Source organism: Apium graveolens, chromosome 7, assembly GCF_009905375.1.
Source record: "Apium graveolens cultivar Ventura chromosome 7, ASM990537v1, whole genome shotgun sequence".
NCBI lineage: Eukaryota > Viridiplantae > Streptophyta > Magnoliopsida > Apiales > Apiaceae > Apium > Apium graveolens.
Window position 1 is genome coordinate 94,036,232 of NC_133653.1, and position 22,220 is coordinate 94,058,451.

General features: G+C 33.8%; 1 protein-coding gene across 3 annotated transcripts; it reads left to right on the top strand.

Moving 5' to 3' along the window:
• Positions 1–1,831: 1,831 nt before the first annotated feature.
• Positions 1,832–20,604, top strand: LOC141673021 (protein NAP1). 3 transcript variants are annotated; one of them, XM_074479754.1, is made up of 24 exons: positions 1,832–2,047; positions 2,623–3,048; positions 3,140–3,214; positions 3,928–4,008; positions 4,262–4,342; positions 4,460–4,542; positions 5,186–5,270; positions 6,029–6,154; positions 6,391–6,498; positions 6,588–6,632; positions 6,760–6,902; positions 10,502–10,634; positions 11,610–11,720; positions 11,854–11,932; positions 12,445–12,638; positions 13,280–13,425; positions 15,351–15,432; positions 15,547–15,657; positions 15,977–16,102; positions 16,192–16,334; positions 16,442–16,538; positions 17,030–18,021; positions 18,848–19,060; positions 19,975–20,604. In XM_074479754.1, exons 2-24 carry the CDS (start codon positions 2,656–2,658, stop codon positions 20,462–20,464), a joined length of 4,137 nt encoding a protein of 1,378 aa, XP_074335855.1. In that variant the 5' UTR covers positions 1,832–2,047; positions 2,623–2,655; the 3' UTR covers positions 20,465–20,604. The 3 variants fall into 3 exon arrangements, with proteins under 3 accessions (XP_074335855.1, XP_074335854.1, XP_074335856.1); XM_074479753.1 differs by having other exon boundaries at positions 1,833–2,047; positions 2,652–3,048; XM_074479755.1 differs by lacking the exons at positions 1,832–2,047; positions 2,623–3,048; positions 3,140–3,214 and having other exon boundaries at positions 3,954–4,008; positions 4,246–4,342.
• Positions 20,605–22,220: the final 1,616 nt, after the last annotated feature.

Genomic DNA, 22,220 nt, shown 5'->3' on the forward strand with positions numbered 1-22,220 from the left:
ATTCCTCATTCTCACTTACGTATTAGTTTTTTTTTCATAAAATAATCATTAAAATAATACCTTAGATTGCTCCGTTTACGCTTGCGTATCATCTCATACTATCCCATCCTGACTTGCATATCAACAATGCCCCATTATCACTTGCGTATAAGTCTTTTTTTTTTCAAATTTATCATAAAAATAATATCTCAGAATTCCCCATTTTTTAAAAAAAAATACTACCTCCGTCCCGCTGGATTGTTTACGTACACTGTTTGCACGTATTTCGAGGCTTCAATAAAGTATAGTTTTATAATATTTTTTTAAAAAAAATAATTTTGAATAAAAGTTTAAACATGAAACTTTTTTTTAAAAAATAAAATATTATGAAAGTATACTTTAAACGAGCATTGAAAAGCGTGTCAAAAAGTAAGGTAAACAATCCAGTGGGACGGAGGGAGTATACCCTTTATTTCATTGCCCATACCCAGGTCGCACAATACTTGGACCTGGTTTACGTATCCAGGAATACCCATTGCCAAATTCATAATTTTTTTAAAAAAAGAAATAAATTAAACAAGTTACATTACCACGAAATGCGTATCATAAATTACTCCAGCGCAAAATGGGTAACCCATCAGCTAAAAATGGCCAGAAAATCAAGAACAACTATTTTCGTTAATGTTCAACGCAAAACAGGTTATTTTCGTCTTTCGAACTACACCTTACACCCATACCTAATAAACATACACAAATTACAATAAATATCAACATATATTTAACTCAAATATCACGTACTACAATAATATTTGACATCATCATGATCATCGAAGTCTCGAAAATAACAAACTGCAAAACATGACACGATATATCATCATATGCTCTCAATAACTTTTTTTTTCGTATACTTTAATTAAAGGGTTAATTATCAAGTAGGTCACTTGCTCCGTCCAAATGTAACAAGTGAGTTACTGATTACAAAACTGACTCAAATGAGTCACTTATTTAAAAATTTGTATAAAAAATATCACCATATCGTTAGTCGAAATATACAAAAGTATTATATATTGAGTTTTGCACATTTTTTATGAATGATATTACATTTAAATGAAAGATTCTGAGTTCTAGTATTTTAGATAATATTTTTAGATTTTTAAAAAAATTATCTACTATTTATTTTTATTTAAATCAAATAAAACAAACAAAAAATAAAAAAATAAATAGTTGATAAAATTTTAAAAATATCAAAAGTAGTAGAACTCGGAACCTTTCATTTGGATGTAATATCATTCATATAAAATGTTATATGCGTGAAACTCAATATTTAATACTTTTAAGAATTCCGTCTAAAGATATAGTGATATTTTTGATATAAAATTTTAAATGAATGACTCATTTGAGACAATTTTGTAATTAATGACTCACTTAATATATTTGGATATACTAAGTAACCTATTTGATAACTAACCATTTAATTAAATTATTGGAAAATATACACTTTATTTCCTAACAAAATCCTCGCAAAATTTATACATTATGTATTCCCAAACATTACTATTATACTAGTTTATTTTAATTTGTTAATGATAAAATCTTGGAAAATACTAGATATTTCAATTTTTTTCCCCAAATCTAATATCTCATATAAATAGTTGACAATATTTCTAATAATAATATGGGACACTACGTACATTTATATGTGTGCACGAAACAAAATCATTCACATGTCAACAACGTCATTTGGTAAATATTTTGGGAAAATATCGTCATTTGTTAACAAATATTTTGGAAAAATATTTGGGTAGTAATCCTCTGAAATCTTACTCTTAAGCTTAACGACTCTACCACCATCATCATTCATCATTACAACTAGGCACCAACGTTTTAATTATACACACACCCATAGCACCATCACCAGCTCCACCACTCTCCTACTCCCTCTTCTATACACACACACACAATACATACGCATATTAACCCCTGAAGTCAGATCTGGAGTCCCAAGCTTTAATTTCATCTTATTTCCACCTACACTACCATTTTCAACTTCTCTTCTAAACCCTCTCCAGTAATCTCTCTCTCTATCTCTCTCTCCCTCCCTCTCTCTGTAAACTTCTACTCTGGTGTATGCATTTGTATTTGTGTAATTATGGTCACATTTATCAACTAATCTGAATTATACAAAATTAATGCTCTACTATAATTTAGTACAATGCAAAGTTCTTTTACTGTTTTAGGCAAATTTTTATGTTTCATTTATGATTAGGTTAACTTAATTTAGAACTAGAATATTTGTAAATTTTATACTAATAGCTACAAATTTTGTGAATATGGGAATTTCGAGCGGCTATATAGACATTTATGGGGTTTTAAACTGTTTATCGTGTTTTAATAAATTATTAATCAAAAGAGGATTTTATGAAGTTTAAATGTCTGTATTAATTGGTTTTATTACGAAGATATGCATGATACACATAATTGGGAAGCTTGGTTGGACATTAAATTATATAAAGTGGTACTTACTAACCAATTACAGAATTCTGACCGACAAAACAAATAATGTGGTTGCTTCTTTACCTTTAGATTTGAGGAAATGTTTAATTTGCGTAAGTTTTAGTGTTTTAGGCAATTGTTTGTTTACAGAGATATTGTATGTTGTTTGATATTTGAAGAGCGATGGCTAGACAACATTTTCCAGCACAAGATGTGTCACCGAGATCAAGAGAATATGAAGGTCCTTCGAGGTGGAATGAGTATTTAAGTCAAGATGTCATGTTTCAAGTTGAACCGAGGACTTTTAGGAATGTTCGCTCTGAAGGACCGGCACAGAGTTCTGTTGGATCTCATAAGGGGTTAAATATGCAGTGGGTGTATCAACTTACACAAGTTGCCGAAGGGTTGATGGCCAAAATATATAGATTAAATCAAATTTTGGACTACCCAGATTCAGCGGGTCACAATTTCTCAGAAGCATTTTGGAAATCCGGGGTCTTCCCAAATCTTCCTAAAATTTGTACCCTTCTCTCCAAGAAGTTTCCGGAGCATCACAGCAAATTACAACTTGAACGAGTAAGAGTTGATCTTTTTTCCGATGTTGAATGTTTTTTGGAAATCTACTAAATGCATCCTGCAAGTCTTTTTTAATAAAAAATTCCTTTAGGTTGATAAGGTTGCAATCGATGCTTTAAATGACCATGCGGAAGTTTACTCACAAAGCTTGGAGCCATGGGTTCAGGTGCGTAGTTGATGCTTGTTAACTATAATCTTGCTTACATATAATTGCTGTATGAATACTGCTGTTTGATTTTTTTTTTTTCATTAATAGAACCTAAAACATAATCGACTTATTAAGCTACAAGACTAGAGATTTCCTAGTTCTAGAATTGTCGAGAGCAAGTTTAAGTGCCTTCAAATTTAGAAAATGGTACTCTTTGGACAAGTCGATTCTAGAGGAAGATGTTTATTTGAATTTTTTAATTTAGTTGAAATTATGTGCAAGAAAGTAGCGGATTAGACTGAACTTGCGATGACAGGTTGCTAAACCTTAAGAAGATTATAAAAGTTGAAAATTTCATAATATGAGTAGGAGCATATCTACTATACTGTTAAAGTGAAACAACCACCAGGATAAAGATTTGAGGAATTAATTACTTTAGTGTTTTTCTTTATATGAATTAAATTATCTCATAAACTTTTGCTTCATTTAAATACTTCAAAGCATAATAAATTCGTTCACAAGCATGACCGTGGGCAACCTTATAAACAAAATGTTATTGTTTGCAAATTCTTTTTTTTTTGGATAGAAAGGCTCGTTAGGTTGATGTTGGCTTGCTGTACATTCCTTACTTTTGCATACATTTATACTAATTTTTCATTGAGCTAAGGCAGTTCTTTATTGGCATGTACACTTTCAAAACTCTTATATTTTGCTGTAATTGACTGGACTAGCTGCTTCTTGACCTAATGGCATTTCGGGAACAAGCTTTGCGACTCATTTTGGATCTAAGCAGCACTGTAATTACATTGTTGGTGAGTTACTAGTCCGTTGTATTACCGCACGTAATGTAGATCATGGAGGCTTATTTTCTTAAGGGTTAATTTGGTGCTTGAACTTAAATTTTATTACATATCATGGTTCCAGACGCCAATTTTCCTCTTCACTAATAAATAAATCTTTATCAATTAATGTATACATGTGAAAACTAATTGGATCATCTTAAACTTCCATAGCCTTCTACGTTTCTAAGGTATTTCTCTAATTTCTAGGTCACTTCTCTTGCAGCCCCATCAGAACTCCCTTATACTACACGCATTTATGGACCTTTTTTGTTCCTTTGTAAAGGTTAATCTCCTTGCTGAGAAGGTAAGAATACGCTCTATGCATGTACTTGTTTGTTAGTGGCGGGGATCCCTACAATAATAACTTATTCAGTCCGGTGGTTCACTCACTAACTTATTTATTCCGGTACTTTCACCACAGATACCTAGGAAGATGATGCTACAGGTGTACAACCTTCTGCATGCCATATTAAGAAGTGACCGAGATTGTGATTTTTATCATCGGTGAGGCCATCCTTTTTGCATTTTGTTCCGTGTTCTTTATTACAATTCTACTTTGAACTTTCATATTGCCATTTCGGTACTGATGGATAGAGATCATATAATTATTTAGTAAGGAAATGGCATATGTTGAAAGTAATTTAAGCTGATCTAATGAAAAGTACGCCCTACAACCTATTCTTATTTGAATACCTTTTAACTCGATAGGACCAGATTATTATATTGGGCCTGTTTTTTTGAACTTATCATCCCCTTTTTTCCTCTTATAAGATTATAAGAGGAAGAAAAGCTGAAACAATCATCCATTACCTCTTTTTTCAGCTACTCTGCATATCCTATTTAGAAGCTTTAAATCCAAATTTTTACAGGCTCTTTTATGATATTAGTACAGCATTCTGAAAAATCCTATTTTGTAAAGACAAGTTCATGTTGATTGGATGAAGAACCATAAACTTATGAAGTTAACTAAAATGTGAGTAATGAACTGAAGATAATACTTAGTATACATTGCACAAATTAACACAGAGCTGTTCTAATTTGATTTTATGTTGAAAATATATTTCCAGCATATCAGCAGTGGTTTTATTTGATATCCTACTGCATAATTATCAAATTAAGCTTAAATGTTTTATTATTCTGGATACAGCTTGGTCCAATTTATAGACGCCTACGATCCACCATTAAAAGGGTTACATGAAGATCTGAATTTTGTCAGTCCTCGTATTGGGGAGGTATGGTATCTAATTATTTGTTTATAAATTGTTATTACTATTTATGCAATATCGTGCATTTTAAATTTCTTGCCTTTTTCTTCTTGCTGACCACCTAGCAGACGTTTCGGCTATTTGCATACATTTGCTTAATTTTCTATCGTATATACAAACTGAAACTTGATGTTTTTGTTATTCTCTATTGGGATAGCCATTCGGATTTTTGTTAGGAGTTACTGATACCAGCAGCGAAGTGTGCTTTTGCTGAAAGTAATGAAACTGGTAGTGAGCCTGCTAAAAGAATGTGAACAAAATAAGATATTTTATTATCTATTAAATTATTGGAATATGTTATTTTTCAATTTGATTGGAGGTAAACAGCTCAGTTTTACTTGTTAGTAACATTTCTCCAGTGATCAACTCGGAAGCTTATTGCGACGTTTTATGGATCAAGGGCTTGATCTATAACAAAATAATTAATAATATGAAGTAGCAGATATCATATACACGCATTACGGCTAATCAGGTGGTGGCAAACTGATAACTTGGCATAATTCTCGTGTCAATTTGACAATGATGTTTGTGTATTAAACTTCGTTTCTTAATTTTTTTCTGAGTACTATATTAGAGTTGTTGCTCTGTATAATCATATATCATTAGTATTACAATCATGTGTCATTAGTATCTTGGTTTTCTCTTTGACTGCTCAGATCTTTTAAATTAGGTGCTGTGAGTAGTTTTGCTGACAACTATAACAAGCAACCTTGTATTCTTATCAGGTTTTAGAAGCAGTTGGACCCATCGTTTTCTTATCGACTGACACAAGAAAGCTCAGAAACGAGGGCTTTCTAAGTCCATTTCATCCTCGATTTCCTGACATCCTTACAAATTCAGCACATCCGATGGTATATGCCCTTAGCCCCTTATCCTAATTGTTGGTGAAATATTTAAAAGGATTTTATAGTAGTACTTTGTATACTTGTGCCGGCTAATACTTGTAGGCATTATATTGAACATATTACCGAAGAAAAAAAAACTAACAGTTACAATTTGGTGCCACCTCTCTATCTATACCTTTACTCATGTACTCGTACTTCAGTAACTAAATCGCAAGGGTTTTTTTTGGTGGATGCTCTTGCAGAGGGCACAAGACTTGGCAAATGTAACATCCTATCGGGAATGGGTATTAATTGGCTATCTTTGTTGTCCGGATGAACTTCTGCGGGTGACCAGCATTGATATTGCTTTGGTAAGTTAGCAGTTCTATGTAATCCCCTTTATGAATGGTTAATATTTGTACTAAACATACTTATTTCTGTTTTTGCTTGCTTCTTTCAGGTGGTTCTAAAAGAAAATCTAGTCCTTAGTTTATTTAGAGATGAGGTAAGTTCTACTGGTTACTTTAGAATCACAATATTAAATCCGGGTCAGGGTAAGTTCTATTGGTTACTTTAGAGTCACAATATTAAACAGGGCCAGGCTAATTCCTGTTTGTTCTTAAAAAATGTAGTATATACTGTTGCACGAGGAATATCACATGTATGTTTTGCCAAGGATATTGGAATCAAAGAAGATGGCCAAATCTGGACGTACAAAACAAAAAGAAGCAGATCTGGAGTACAGTGTTGCAAAGCAGGTCGAGAAAATGATCAGGTACAGATTGAAGTTATATGATCCTAATTGTGCAATTTTATCATTACATTGGCGCACTTTGTCATAGGTTGTAGTAACTTTGCATATTTGGTGGTATATCTGACAGAGCTTTTTATAAGCAAGATGAGGCTCTCTCTTTTTTTTAATATATATAAATATTTCAAGCATGTATGTTGGCAGTGGATGTTACTACTCCATCTTAATCACTTAAAGTTGATTGTTAATATATATCATATATGAATTCTTTGTCGTATTTTGTTGCAATATCATCCGGAGTAGCAATCCTGACAGCATGTAAATGTCATGAATTATGGGTGTGGCTGAGCTGTAAAATTCGTTAAAATTAAATAACTCAACATTGCCTACTATACCAAACTAGGTAAGATGAGCAGAAATAAATAATAAGTCTAAAAATGGAGGAGAATAAGAAACAACTGAAGCAAAATACCACAAGTATCAAAATATTGATTTGAATTATAAAAAGACTGAAATAAGATCGCCCATAAATTGAAACGTGCATACTATAGTACTATAAATATGTCTAACAAAATTGCACATGAAAATAAACCATAATAGAAACATATTAAAATATGTGGAAAAGAAGGGGGAGGGGTGGTGGAGTAAGTAAAGGTGTTGGACCATGTTTAGACTCTCTGCTGTCTTGTATGTTAATTATTTTTATCTTCATTACAAATGATCATGCACCGATATATAGGTCTATGTGTAATTTTCTAAGATTCTTGTAAATGTTTCCTTGTGGAATTTTATCAAACCTTACTAATAATAGGTTCTCTTGATCCTATCCAGCTTGCCATGACCATACAATCATGCCAAAATATTAATTCATAAATGTCCATTTTATGAGACTTTACTACTTGTTTTTGCATCAAGTATTTTCGCAAATAATATATCCTCACTGTCGTCTTATGGAGCTTTAACTTCAAATTAGTTCAAAATATTATTACTGTCAAATACCATAATGCACATTGCATCCTGCTCTAATTGTAAAATCTACATCCTTAATCTTTCATCCCTGGGGAGTGTTACCAACATTCTAAACACAGAGTTGATTGGCACTTATTCCCCGTGCACACTCACGACGTCTGCATCTTTCTACGTAAGAATTGCTATAATAAATCCTATTTTGTTTGACAACCATCATCTATTTCATAGACTTATAATATGCCTGAGTTTAGGTCAACTCCTCTCTTGATATTTTTTAATTCACGCAATATGGTCCAAAAATGATAGACACTAGGCTTCAATTCATATCGCTTTAGCCATGTCCTGTGATTAGGAACTCATATGACAATCATCTCAAAGTTTCAAGTCTAAACATAAGTACTACATTATAAATGTCCCTACTCAAGTCAACATACTCGACCCTTCTCTTCTCAAAAAATAAGGATCAAGAGAAGTTTTTCAAGAAAGAGTGCTAGTGGGAGAAACCTAAACTGAAATTTTATATGGCTCTGTCTTTGTAAAATGTGGACATTTTTTTGTTCATTTGTGTTATTAGCTTTGTTTTATTAGTTTTCTAAAGCTCATCTGATCTTTTAAATCAAATTCTATGTGTAGAATAATAAGTTGGAGTTATTTAGGTAAATAAGAATAGGGGTGTTATAGGTGAAACGATGGTGATGTGCTTATAACTACTGGTAAAAGATATTTCTGGGACCATTCCATTCATTGTTCCGACATTTTGTGATGGTGGTTGAATTTATGCATGGAACTGTGACATTGTTTTACCTTTCACTTGGAACTCTAGGATCTATCAGAATGATATTTACTGACAAGGCGATTATGGGAGCTTTTTAACTAGGATTGGATAGAGGAAATACTCACGAACTTCCAAACCTGCAATGGCACAAAGACCGCACCCAATAAGGGGTAATCCCACTCTATATGAAATATGCATTGGAGGGAAATTGAATCCTTAACCTTGTGAAACACAAGTACAGGTCATGCCATTGGACCAAAGGCTGATTAAAATAATTAATTAGAAAGCTGAAAATGTTGACTGTTTGCGTTAAATGTTAAGAAAGTGATTATAGACCTGTTCAAAAACTCGTTTGACCCGGAACTTGCATACAATTTTGATATGTGGTAGTAGTGGTAAGGAATTTGGTAATGTTTGGTCAGAAAGTGCATAGTTTGCATAATTGAGTAACACTGTTGAATATTTGTCAGAAGTTCTGTCCAGATTTGTGTATGTTGGACAAAATTTATTCACAGGATGTATCGCTCAAAGGACCAGTTGTCCCGAAGGTTTCTGATGATTCATGATTAAGATTTAGAGTATTTCTTAAAGAGTTTCCACGTGTTAAATGGGGGAGAGGGAGGTGTGTATATGACTTTATTAGATGGTTTCCCTGAAACAAGTTTCCTTCAACAAGTTATACTGAAATTTATTTATTAAAATATGTAGCAAGGATACGTTCACTATAGCTTATTCGATCTCATATCAATTTCCCTGGTCACAATTTCTCTATTTCCTTGCTGAATTGTTCCTTGTTCCAAGTTTCAAGTTAATTTCTGTACTCTTCTGTTGGAACTAAAAGACTTGTCATAATTTCTGTAAAATATTGACTAAATACTTTGAGGAAGTTGCAACAGCTTATTCTGGTCTGGCCATAAAGTTCATAAATAGATAAAATTTATGTTTGATTGTGGAATGTGGATGGTTGTTCACTCCTGGGATTTATCACTTTAGCTGTGTTACTCCGACCCGTCACTTCCGGTCGTCGTACCCGTGTCGACCCGACCCGACCCGACCCGACACGGGACACGACGCGGGATACGGGGCGGATTCGCCATCCCGAAAACCGACCCTTCGTCGTCATCCTTGTTGTCGGAAACGTTGTATTTGTATGTGGTTCCTTGGATATTTACTTTTACTGATATCAAATAAAAAGGGGAAGAATATGATGGAGACAGAAGGCCTGAAAGAGATGAGGATATATTGAAGAATTGAAGACCAGAGAAGAAGAAGAAGATGAAAAGAAACCGAAGAAAAGTAAAAAAGTAGAGACGGTATATATGTATGTATATTATATATGTATAAACAGAAGCAATAAATAATGGATGTATCTGGACGATGCTTTGTCCACGTTTTTTGAGATAAGAATGAGCTGACCAGCTGTCTTCCACTAACAACACAACATGTTTAAATATTTGTATTTTATTATTACATATTGACTTATAAAGTAATAGTAAGAATTAAGTGTCATCTACCAACCTTGACTCCTGAGTCTTGTCCATTTTAAATGACTGCCTTACTTTATTTTATAATTATGAATTTTACCAAAACTAATTATATTATATATTTAATTATTTATTATTTATTTTTATAATATAAAATAATAAATATAATTTAAATTATGCCGTGTCCCCGTACCTGTGTCTAAAATTCGGACGGTGTCCCCGTGTCCTATATTTTTTAAGATGCCGAGTCCGACACCCGGATATGTGTCGTATCCGACGTTCCGTACCCAAGTCTGAGCTACACAGCACTTTAGTAGTTGTGATCAAGTTTTCGTTTCGTGTACTGTTGTACCATACCCGATTGGAGTTGACGTAGTTGATCTTATTAACTGCAGTGAGGTCCATGACCAAGCGCTATCATCCTGTGATGCCATCCACCGAGAAAGGAGAACGTTGTTGAAGCAAGAAACTGGAAGAATGGTTCTTTTCTTTACTGACCAGCCGAGTTTACTGGCTCCTAATATTCAGGTACACTGTGTTTAAAAACTGTCCTGATAATTTGTTTTCAGATTATTCTTATAATTTCTTTTCATCCTCAAAAACTGTTGTCTTTTTATTTGACACTGTCTGGTGTCTTGAATAGTTTTACTGGGAAAGTCTTAGATTTATCAGATAATTGTTCGCGAAGAAGGCCTTTTTGAAACTGAATTTGGGTGCAACTGTATTTGTCTTTTTGTTAGAAATAAGATGAGACAGATGATATGATGGGATGATTTCATGATTGTAGCTGCAAGCCTTTCAGTAGGTTTCATGGAGAAATTACAATTTTTATTTAAAAAAGGAACAAGAGAATTGGGCATTTTGCAAGAAGGTTCTCACAAAAAGCCAAACAAGTTCCCTCATATATAGTATTACGTGGTTGATATTCCCAAGCTAAAGTCTCGAGTCCTTTGGTGGAAAAGGAATTTCTAGACAAGTAAAATGCCTTTTATCGAGCTTGGATTGATTCCTCATGCCCGTAGAAGACCCTATAAAATAGAAAATGTCAAGTGTGCTAGGAGATACTAGTGGTTTCTTGAGGTTTCTCAAAAACATTTGTCCATGGAAAATTCTAAATAGACCTAATTTTATATCTCTGTCAGTTAGTGGGAAGTGTCCAAATTTCATCTAACTATCTAAGGATAGCAAATGTTGTTTTCAAGCATCCAAGGTCATTGAAGAGTCCGAGGACCATAATATATATGTAGAACTTTTATTATGGAAGGTACAGCTAAAAATTGGGCAAACCTCCTTCATTTGCATCCATTATTGAATTTGTGGTCAAGATTCCATCTATAGGCCTTACTATGAACATCAATAATAGACCGCACGAGGCTTAAGGGCTGAAATATTTCCTCCATGGCATAATGCTGTAAATGTACTCTGATAAGGCCGAAGGCACCTATAATTGGTCACCCGTTTATGAAGTACCTTTTTGCTGACACTGGTATGCTGTTTATGCAGATGGTATTTTCTGCCTTGGCTTTAGCTCAAAGTGAGGTTATATGGTATTTCCAGCATGTAGGCATTGCATCGTCAAAATCTAGAGCAGCTAGACTGGTGCCTGTGGCCGTTGTAAGTAGTTAATTTATATCATATTTTTATCTAAAACTCTCAACTGAGTATATAACTATTGCTCTGTAATTTAGCTTTGCCCAATTGGAGCATGCTGTGTTTAGTTGACTAACATGCTTTATCATAATTGCAGGATCCAAATGATCCAACTATTGGGTTCTTGTTGGATGGGATGGACCGGCTTTGTTGTTTAGTCCGCAAGTATATTGCAGGTTAGCTTACTGCGAAATGATGCAGTATTTTAATTTTTATTGTTGGTCACTCTTTTTTATTTTATAGGTTCGTGGCTCTTAGAATGATTATTCCAGTGTTTTCACTTTTCATATATTTTCTTATTTTCACCTTGCAAATCTGTAGTAATAGATTCTTCTATATCTTTGTCTAAATTCCAGTGGTTGTTTAATGATGTTTAATTGTTTATTAACACCCAGAGGGGACGCAATGTATGCCAACTAATCTAGTTATTTGTCTACTAGACTGTGGTTTTCTCATTCAGACAGCATAGCAGGGGTAATACAGTATATGAGAATGTGGATTCGCTTTTCATCCTCCTATTAACCAACAAATAGTATTTGAAAGAAGATTTTTGAATTCATTACATGCGTCTCATGGATGCAGAAAAATATAGATGTGTCTCATGGATTTAAACTGCACCTAATACTTATGTTTTGACAGAGTTGAATATTAATATGTCTGTCAATGTATTAATCAATTGTTTGTGCAGCAATTCGAGGATATGCGTTGTCATACCTCTCATCTTGTGCTGGAAGAATCCGATTTTTGCTTGGTACTCCAGGAATGGTGGCTCTTGATCTTGATGCCAGTTTAAAAGGACTTTTTCAGAAGATTGTACAGCATCTTGAAAGCATACCAAAACCACAAGGCGAAAATATATCTGCCATCACATGTGATCTATCTGTAAGAGTTTGCAATATGCACATCCAATTCCTATGTGTAGGAACAAATGATAAATCTATGCTCAAACTCGTTACATTCAAGCTAAGGGCCTTCTATTTAAAATTTGTGTCCTATAGTAACGGAAAATGCAAACCGTAAATCGGCGTTAGGAGTTGTCTAATTATTATTAGTGGGGACTTTTAATATAAAATTAGTAAAAAAGGCACTGTTTCCTTTTTAGGAATCAAGTACATTACATTTGCACTGGCTCAATATCACACTTTCTGTAATATGGATCTAATAAATTTTTGAGGCGTAATCATGTATTTTGTAGTTTCTAAACCATCGTTGGAGAGAACTTCATGAAAGGAAAAAAATCCTTATTTCCCAAAATTGGAAACATTTCTAGAATATAGAAGGGTAATTGGTAAATCTCTTTTCCTGAATATTTGTTGACTAACTAGAGATGGAGTAGTGGTGACAGATTTGGAACTTAGGTAACAAAAGAAGAATCTATGTCTTACACTTTCTTTTCTTTTGTAAATGAAGGTGGGTATAGACTATACATCAATATATACCATATTCTTATAAATGTTTTGCAACTTCCACAGAACAGTTTTCTTTTACTCCAGCTACTAATTCTAAACACATTTGTTTATCAGGAGTTGCGCAAGGACTGGGTATCTGTATTGATGATTGTCACTTCTGCTCGATCATCCATTAACATTAGACATTTGGAGAAAGCTACAGTATCTACTGGGAAAGAAGGCTTATTATCAGAAGGAAATGCTGCATACAATTGGTCCAGGTGCACTAATGCTTTGATCTGGAAATGCCAATTAGTCTTTATCTACCTATATAACAGGGCAAATCTTACACATCGAATATACCCTTTTTCCTTGTATTTTCTTCTTCTAAATTTGTGTTTTTCATAGTTATTGGGTTTTCAGTAGGAAGTGCTGCACATGACATTACTCTAATAATACTGGAAAATTCTTTGGGATATTAGTGAATTTATCTATCACTTCTATATGTTGTTCTGATGAGAAAAAGTGCACCAAGACATGCATTACACATTAGATAATTTTGGCTTCTTTTGGCTATTGGGTACAGAATGTGTCCACCTTGTACCTTAATTAGGCTAGTCTTGGAATATTTTGTTTAGAGAGAACATGAGTCTGGACGTTTCTTCATAACTTATGGTCATGTGCATGGAGTCGATATTTAAGTGAAGAGCCAACTTATAAGGACTTGACTTCTGATATGTATGAAGGAGTTTTGGAATCCCACGAACAGCCAATGCGATGAGGTTTCCTGATTATATGTCTGTGAGGTTCTGCAAAGCACACTGGCTGGCATGACTTTTCAGCTTCTAGTTTCAGATACTTCTAATTTTCAATGAGTTTTTCTATTTGTATTGATTTCAACAAATTTGATCATCATACTATCTCGGGAATTTGATTTATTGCTTTTTTATTCTAGACTTCTCTACACAGTACACAGTGTGTGTTCAGCACTGTTACATTTCCATATTTCGCCAGTACCTGAACTTTTTTATAGGGAATAGATGAGCTGCTTTTATATATGATCTATCGTACAGATACCACTGCGAGTTGATCAAATTGATACATGTCAAATAACAATCCAATTAGTTTATCATAGTTTTTTGGGTATCTGTGTATGCATAATATGGAGCGTGGGTATTAGTTATCAATCCTTCTCTCTATTAAAGAATGATAGAACTTTTACACAATTAAAAATATTACACTACTAGAGTATAAATGATATCTAGATTTATTCCTACAGCTGAGTTTCATATTTGTGCAGAGTGATGCAGAACAAAGAATTAAAGTATTAGTTTGTATATATTTTATGTTATTAGTTAGGATTAGATTTAATGTAATTTGTTTTAATATTATATTATAGATCTAGAGATATTCTAGATTATGATAGAGAATAAGAAAGGATTTGTTTTCTTTATTAGAAGATTGTTACTTGGTGACTAAGTTTCGGCATTTACTCGTATGTGGCTATATAAGCTAATGTAATCTTTTATTATAAGCAGAATTGATTGATTATTGAATTGAAAATTGTTTCTCTCTTGTTATGGGTTGTGATCCTAACAAACCTTTCTTCTGCGGTTGAGAAATCCTAGGGGTAGTGATTCTTCTTGGGTTGGATCACCTTAGGCGTGGGTTTTCTGCAGTTAATCCACATTTATCTATCCTCTTACTTGTTTTTAACCCTTGTCCTGCATCAGAGAGTAAACTTTATTTTTTGGTTGAGGGGCACTCTTAGCAATAATTTGGTTTGAGGAATTATAATATATTCAAATATGCAATCGTTAACAATGCATCAGGATGACACAGACCACGTTATGCAAACAGTATAATATTTTTGTTATTGATGAAATTTGAAAAAAAAATACAATCATCAGTTACCACCAATATAGTTGTTGGCATGTTGCTATAAAAAGAGATTTAACAAGTTCACTGTGAAGTTTCTAATCTTAATGCATTTTCTATTTATTTTTACCCATGAGCTCCCGGAGGAGATTATTTGAGGATTTACTTTTGCCCAATATTATTTCGTGATGGAATACTAGCACACATTTAAATTATGAATTCATGATAAATTCTTCTTGTATTTTTACTTTTGATGCAGTACCTTTTTTAAATTGAAGGGGTTATATTTACAAACTATATCTACTGACTTTTATCTCTTCCGAGGCAGATGTGTCGACGAACTTGAATCTCAGCTATCAAAACATGGAAGTCTGAAGAAGCTGTACTTCTATCATCAGCATCTTACTGCAGTAAGCTCTGTCTATCTTTATGTGTACGGATTTAAGAGTTTAGCTCTGTAGTTACGTCACAGTATTTGATTGTAATAATTACTAATCGTAGTCACTTGTAACTTATTTCTACAGGTTTTCAGGAACACCATGTTTGGACCAGAGGGGCGTCCTCAACACTGTTGTGCTTGGCTTGGGGTTGCTAGCAGTTTTCCAGAGTGTGCTTCTGCAGTTGTTCCAGAAGAGGTTATCAATTTGTCGTTATAACTCCGTGTAACAAGTTTATTATTTGTATGTGAATAATGCTTGAGTTATCATGACTCGCTAAATTCGTATATGAAACATACTTGTAGAAATTCATATACATTTCAACAAATATACTTTTTGGCCATATACTTGTGACGAAATTGTGTCTTCTCTATGCATGCCTAATGATCTCTATTCAATTAAAGATCTACCTGCCCCCATGTTAATTTTAGTTTCCTAGACCTAAAATACTGCATTTTGGTAGTTATTTCTTTTTCTTTTTTGCTAAATCGTTTTGATGGTTATTTCATTTCAACAGATTGCTAAAATTGGCCGTGATTCTGTTCAATATGTCGAGTCCCTTATTGAATCCATTATGGGAGGATTGGAAGGGTTAATCAACATCCTTGATTCTGAAGGAGGATTTGGTTCCCTTGAAATGCAGGTTGTCACTTTTTGTCATGTTATCAACTTGAGGAAGTTTTCTACGTTAATGTAGTATTTTATGTTGACTAATTTGAGGTTCAATATTAGCTTTACCCGGATCAGGCAGCTATTCTCATGAATTTAACATCTCAAATGTCTTCTATGCCTTCATCAAAATCTCCGAAGGGTGCATCTGGTTTTCATTTCCCGGGCTATGAAAGCTATCCTGAAAGTAATAGCTCCATCAAGATGTAAGACATTGAAGTTGTGTCATATTTTTTTTTTGTTATGATGTCGTTTGGTCCACTGGAATGTTTTCCAACATAATTTTGCATTTCTTGTGTTTTTCTGATGCCAGGTTAGAAGCTGCAATGCAGAGGTTGACTAATCTTTGTTCAGTTTTAAATGACATGGAGCCTATATGTGTTTTAAATCATGTATTTGTTCTAAGGGAGGTATGCATGCTAATACGTTCCTTCTGATGGCTTCATCTGTAGTGATGTTGAAATACTTCACAAAAGTTTTTCCTTTAATGTCATCCATGTGAAATCTGAATTATTTATATATTTTTCTCAATTATTAATTCGAATGTTTACTTGATCCTGATTAAATATGTACTTCTCCACCCATTCCCAAAATTAAAAAACTTCCCGTAAAACTAATCAGATTGTTTCTCTTTTTTTTATGCTTTCTTTTATTTCAAGTTTATTTGACTTAAGTTATTAAACTTAAGTACCTCAATTGAGTGAAACTACAGAAGTTGTCATGTAAGATGTTACATAGCCATTTATTACTATATAAATATAATACTATAATACTATATCTTATTTGAGCATGCTTATTATTTTCTATAATACATGAAAATTCATCTATAAGGTTTGTAATTTAGGCATTTCTACTCGCTAATAATCGACTTATATCCTAACTTTGCACTTGTGATTTGTAGTACATGAGAGAATGCATCCTTGGAAACTTTAGGAGAAGACTACTTGCAGTACTAAAAACTGATAATGATCTTCAACGTCCTTCAGTTCTAGAATCACTGATTCGTCGACATGTATCTATAATTCATCTAGCAGAACAACACATCAGCATGGACCTCACACAGGGTATCCGGGAAGTTCTGTTGACAGAGGCTTTCTGTGGCCCGGTTTCTGCATTACACTTATTTGAGAAGCCTGCTGAGCAACTTAGTGGATCGGCTACTGAAGCCGTGTGCAGTTGGTACATAGAGAACATTGTCAAAGACGTCTCTGGTGCTGGGATCTTGTTCTCTCCACTCCATAGATGCTTCAAGAGTGCTAGACCAGTTGGAGGATATTTTGCTGAGTCAGTAACTGATCTTAGGGAATTGGAAGCCTTTGTTCGTATTTTTGGGGGCTATGGAGTTGACAGGTTGGACAGAATGATGAAAGAGCATACAGCTGCACTTTTGAATTGCATTGACACTTCACTACGAGCAAATCATGAGGTGTTGGAGGCTATTGTTGGTAGCATTCATGCTGGTGACAGGATAGAAAGAGAGGCAAATATGAAGCAGATTATAGATATGGACACAGTGATTGGATTCTGTATTCAAGCTGGTCAAGCTATTTCATTCGATTTTCTTCTAGCAAAAGCTGCTGGAACTGCTCTGGAAGATGGTGCACCTTTGATATATTCATTATTATCCGGTGTCATGAAGCAATTACCAGATGACCTTCCTGAGAAGAAGGAAAATAGGAGAGTCAGAAGAGTGGCAAACAGTATAGATGTTGTTGCTGATCATGATTCAGAGTGGGTGAGGGCGATTCTGGAGGATGTCGGTGGTGCAGATGATGGTTCTTGGAGTTTATTGCCTTATTTGTTTGCCAGTTTTATGACATCTAGCATCTGGAATACTACGGCCTTTAATGTAGACACAGGTGGATTCAACAACAACATTCACTGCCTGGCTAGGTACACACTAATTTATTTATTTTTTTAAAACCTGTTTGCGCTGAATTTGTGGTGCCAAAGTTTTGATTCTTTTGAATTCCCTGTGAATCCCGTCGCCTTAAGAGAACCTTAATTGTTTTAACTATCGATTAGTGTTGAAGTAAGCCTTCAGCATTATTTATGGATAATTACCAATTTTCAATTATTCTTGGCTCTGAAGGTAATGTAATGTTTACCAGATAATCCCTTAGCTTGCTAGGACTATTTGGACAATTTTCTGGATTTTTGTTAAAACCAACTCGTACCACACTAACAGCATCGTGCTGTTTAGAAAACTTTGAGCCTTCATACTTTATCTCATAATGTGTTGTAGACCAACCAAATCCATTTTACAAGTGGAGAGTCTTATCAGGGATTGATGAACATGTATAGTTTGGTCATGAATTTTCACCCTCACTTGCAGTCGGACTACCTTGCATGTGCAGACCAAACACATGACGAACTACTGACTGTAAGTTTTAGAAAGATGCTCAAGTAACATGGAAGTTCTCAATTTTACAGTAATGGCCTATTGACTGAAAGACCAAACTTACGAAATGAAAGTGATTGGTGGTTTGTACTAATAAAACAAGAAATATGTTGGCAGGGTTGTATTGAATACTACACATTCCGAAAGTGGGCAAAGTGGTCTTATATAGTATGTGAATATGCAGCTAGCTAATGACCTTTTTCATATCTCATCTTTTCCCAGCTTTCTCTTGACTGCTAAGAGAACAAATAGGCCCAGCTTCTTTATTTTATAAAACCTGAATAGTGTTATAAACTTGCATTGCTTTTGATTTGGCAGGTGCATTTGTGCTGTAATTGCAGGAAGTGAATTCGTTAGGCTGGAAAGAGAAAATCATCATAAGCATTCTTTTTCAAATGGCCACGTCGACGAAACATTAGATTCTGATGTACATAATGGTTTATCTGCTGAAACAAGCATCAAATCCTTAATGCAGCTCTTTGTTAAGGTATCTGCTGGGATCACCCTAGATGGTTGGAATGAAACTGACAGGTAAAATATATCTTTTAATTTGACCATGCTGTAATATGTATAGTTTGTTGAGAGAGTTATTTTAGCATACACGAGGTAATTATGAATTATCTCAAGCCTATTTGCATGTACAAGTAATTCCTACAATTTCAATTTTGACTCTTACTGAAGTCAAGTCGATACAAGTCTAGCCAGTTGGACACTTATGCAACTGCAAAACTAATATGCGATAGAAAGTCCTAGGTTATCTTGTAATATTAGCAAGCTTAGAATCTCAGATGTCTTTCAACATAAAATCCACCAAATTGCCTTGTTTATCTATTGATCATCAAAGAAGTGTTTCCTTGGCGCAACATTTCAAGTCTGTTATTACTCTGTCTTCTAGGTTAAGGTCGAACCTGTATAAGAATAAACTATGAAATAAAGTAACCATCACTAAATTGTGGCTGCAAGCTTTGCTACTGTGGCGTAGCAGGCTTTATCTTGCAAAAAAGCATCGAAAGTTCAGAAGCTAAAAGTTGTACTAGAGCATTTGCATCCCAGGATGTCTAAGAAGCTAAAAGGTGTACTAGGAAACACTCTGCATGTATGAGTTATGTATTATGTTGTAAGAGCTCTTCCATGCTAGCATTCTTCTAGACATAGCTTTAAGTGTAGCATCGCTCAATACTGCCATAAAATTTATCTAAGATCAGCCATTTAGTCTGAACTACTTCATGACAAGTTTCCAAGTTCAGAAGTCTGCTAAATCTGTGAATTTGGTGGTAGAGAATATTAGAGGTGATATAGACTTGGTGCTAATTTAAGTTGGTGTCCATATATCACTCTGTTTTGCACGCTGCAGTGCGTCGTTCAAAAATTGCTTCCCCACGGCTTTCTAGTGACTGCAAGTAGAACGGATTATAACACAAATCGTTCTTTTGATCTTCTCACAGGTCTCATCTTGTAGCAAAGCTAATATTCCTGGACCAATTCTGTGAAATTTCCCCATACCTACCGAGGAGCTCTCTTGAACCCTACGTCCCTTATGCCATTCTGCGTTCAATATATAGCCAGTACTACACTACTTCTCCTTCCACCCCACTGGCATTAGTAGGTGCATCACCGAGCCATTCACCTGCCGTATCTCTGTCACATTCATCTCCTGCAGTCAGGTATCCTCGAGGAGATTCAACTCCTCAGTCGAGTGTTAATGACTCGGGGCATTTCAAGGGATCATCAATCCATAGCCAGGATCAAGCTTATTATGATGCTGACGGTGGAAGCAGTAAAAACCGAGCCAGAAGGCGGTCTGGCCCGTTAGATTATAGTACAAGCCGCAAGGTGAAGTTCACAGAAGGTTCGACATCAGGTAGCAGTAGCAGGGGCCCCAGTCCGTTGCCAAGATTTGTTGTTTCGAGGTCTGGTCCTCTAGCATACAAGTAGAGATATGGCAATGTAAGTAGGTGATGTATATTATAAAAATATCTGTGCATCACATATAGCATATTTTTTGTCGTACACTAATTGCCTATATGGTTCTGTACACGGTGACCGTATTTATACTAGTAGTCTGTCTTGCTGCCCGACTGTATTTACGGAGAAAACCAACATTTCTACCATAAAATCATATGTGTATATGTTTGTAGAAGACAGATGTCCACGACGGAATTGAGGCTACTAAAAAACGTTGTGTATCAAATCAGCCAGTAATTAAATTAGACTTTTTCTAAAGTTAAATTCTACTCACATAATAAAGAAATTATAGTACAACTGGATGAATAAATATTTGATAAATAATTAATCTCATTAAATAAATATTTTTTTCGGATATAATATAATAGAGATAATAGATTATTGGTTTTGATAAATGAATAATCATTGATTAATGTACAATTTTTTTTTTGATTTTAAGGGCATTTCGAGATTTAACTCATGTAAAGAAATTTTTTTCTATTTATATTATATAACTTTAGAGTAATTATTTGGAGTAAATCCTTGGCGTTGGCGGATACAAATCCAGATATTTGTATGACATGATATGTTAATCTTAATCAAGAGGATCTACGCATAAATCTATAAGACGGTTCGCATATGTGTAAAATAGAATCATCAATATCTATATATATTATATTATGTATGATCTTTTTCTAAAATAGTTACGATCTTTTATATTATGTGAAGTACGTTTAATTGTTAATAATAATTAAATTAATATGATTTTTCTTGGCAGGATTTGACTGACAATCAATTATATTTCTGGGTTGAGTAATGTTCATGGGTCAATTAAGAAGTGAAATCTTGAGTTGCGCAAAGAAAATTTTCCCATTTTTTTGATAATCTTTTATAAGTAAACGGTGATATAACCCACCGAGTAAGTTACATGTATTATTCAATAATTACAAAAATTTTAAAGTTTATATTTGACATATGGTTTTTTGTGTTCATAGAGCACAAGCACTTTTCGTGTAGTTCTATAAAAATTTAATAATATTTTACATTCATTATTTTAATATTTTTTATATTATAATTATAAAAAATATTCTAATTTATGGAAAAGAGAAGTTCGAATTATCTTTTAAGAAACAGTTTCCTAATTCAGATAGGCGATGGATGTTCACACCATCGTTTGAAAATTTTTGGATTAATATATTAACCAACACCTCAGATCTGGGAGTACTAGAATTCAAAACCAGACTCTTTCGAGTTTTAATTTTATTTTTTTTAATTTTAATTCATAATTTTGGATTCGTAAACTCCATTAAACTATTTTGTGATTCTTAGTACGAGTTGTGTACACGTTGGATTGTCTCAACCAATGTTTGAATTTTATTTGTATTTCAGTTTCATAATTTTAAATACTAATAGTAAAATATATTTAAGCATATTTTAAGTAAAAAATGCATACTGTACATGATATATATAAACAAAGGTAACTTCTTTACGGAATTTTTATTAAAAATATAATATACTTTTATGTAATTTCTATATCATAATCTCTCATTCACAAAGAGAATCGTTCAAATTATATTTTAACTCAACAAGAAAGAATATTCTAAAAAGTAAAACCTGCAGGAAGAAAAGTTAATAAATATATGTATCTACATGATTATAAAATTCTCAAACAAACACAAATTACAAATTTACCCGTTCGAAAAATGCAAATAGATTGCACTATTGATGGGAGGATACGGGAGATTAA

What these genes read in the sequence shown, in the direction of transcription:
- LOC141673021 (XM_074479754.1), top strand. Translation starts at nt 2,656, where the DNA reads ATGGCTAGACAACATTTTCCAGCACAAGATGTGTCACCGAGATCAAGA. An exon ending in GCAAATTACAACTTGAACGA is followed by an intron (nt 3,049 to 3,139) that starts GTAAGAGTTGAT and finishes AAATTCCTTTAG; the next exon opens with GTTGATAAGGTTGCAATCGA. An exon ending in AGTCCGCAAGTATATTGCAG is followed by an intron (nt 11,933 to 12,444) that starts GTTAGCTTACTG and finishes TTGTTTGTGCAG; the next exon opens with CAATTCGAGGATATGCGTTG.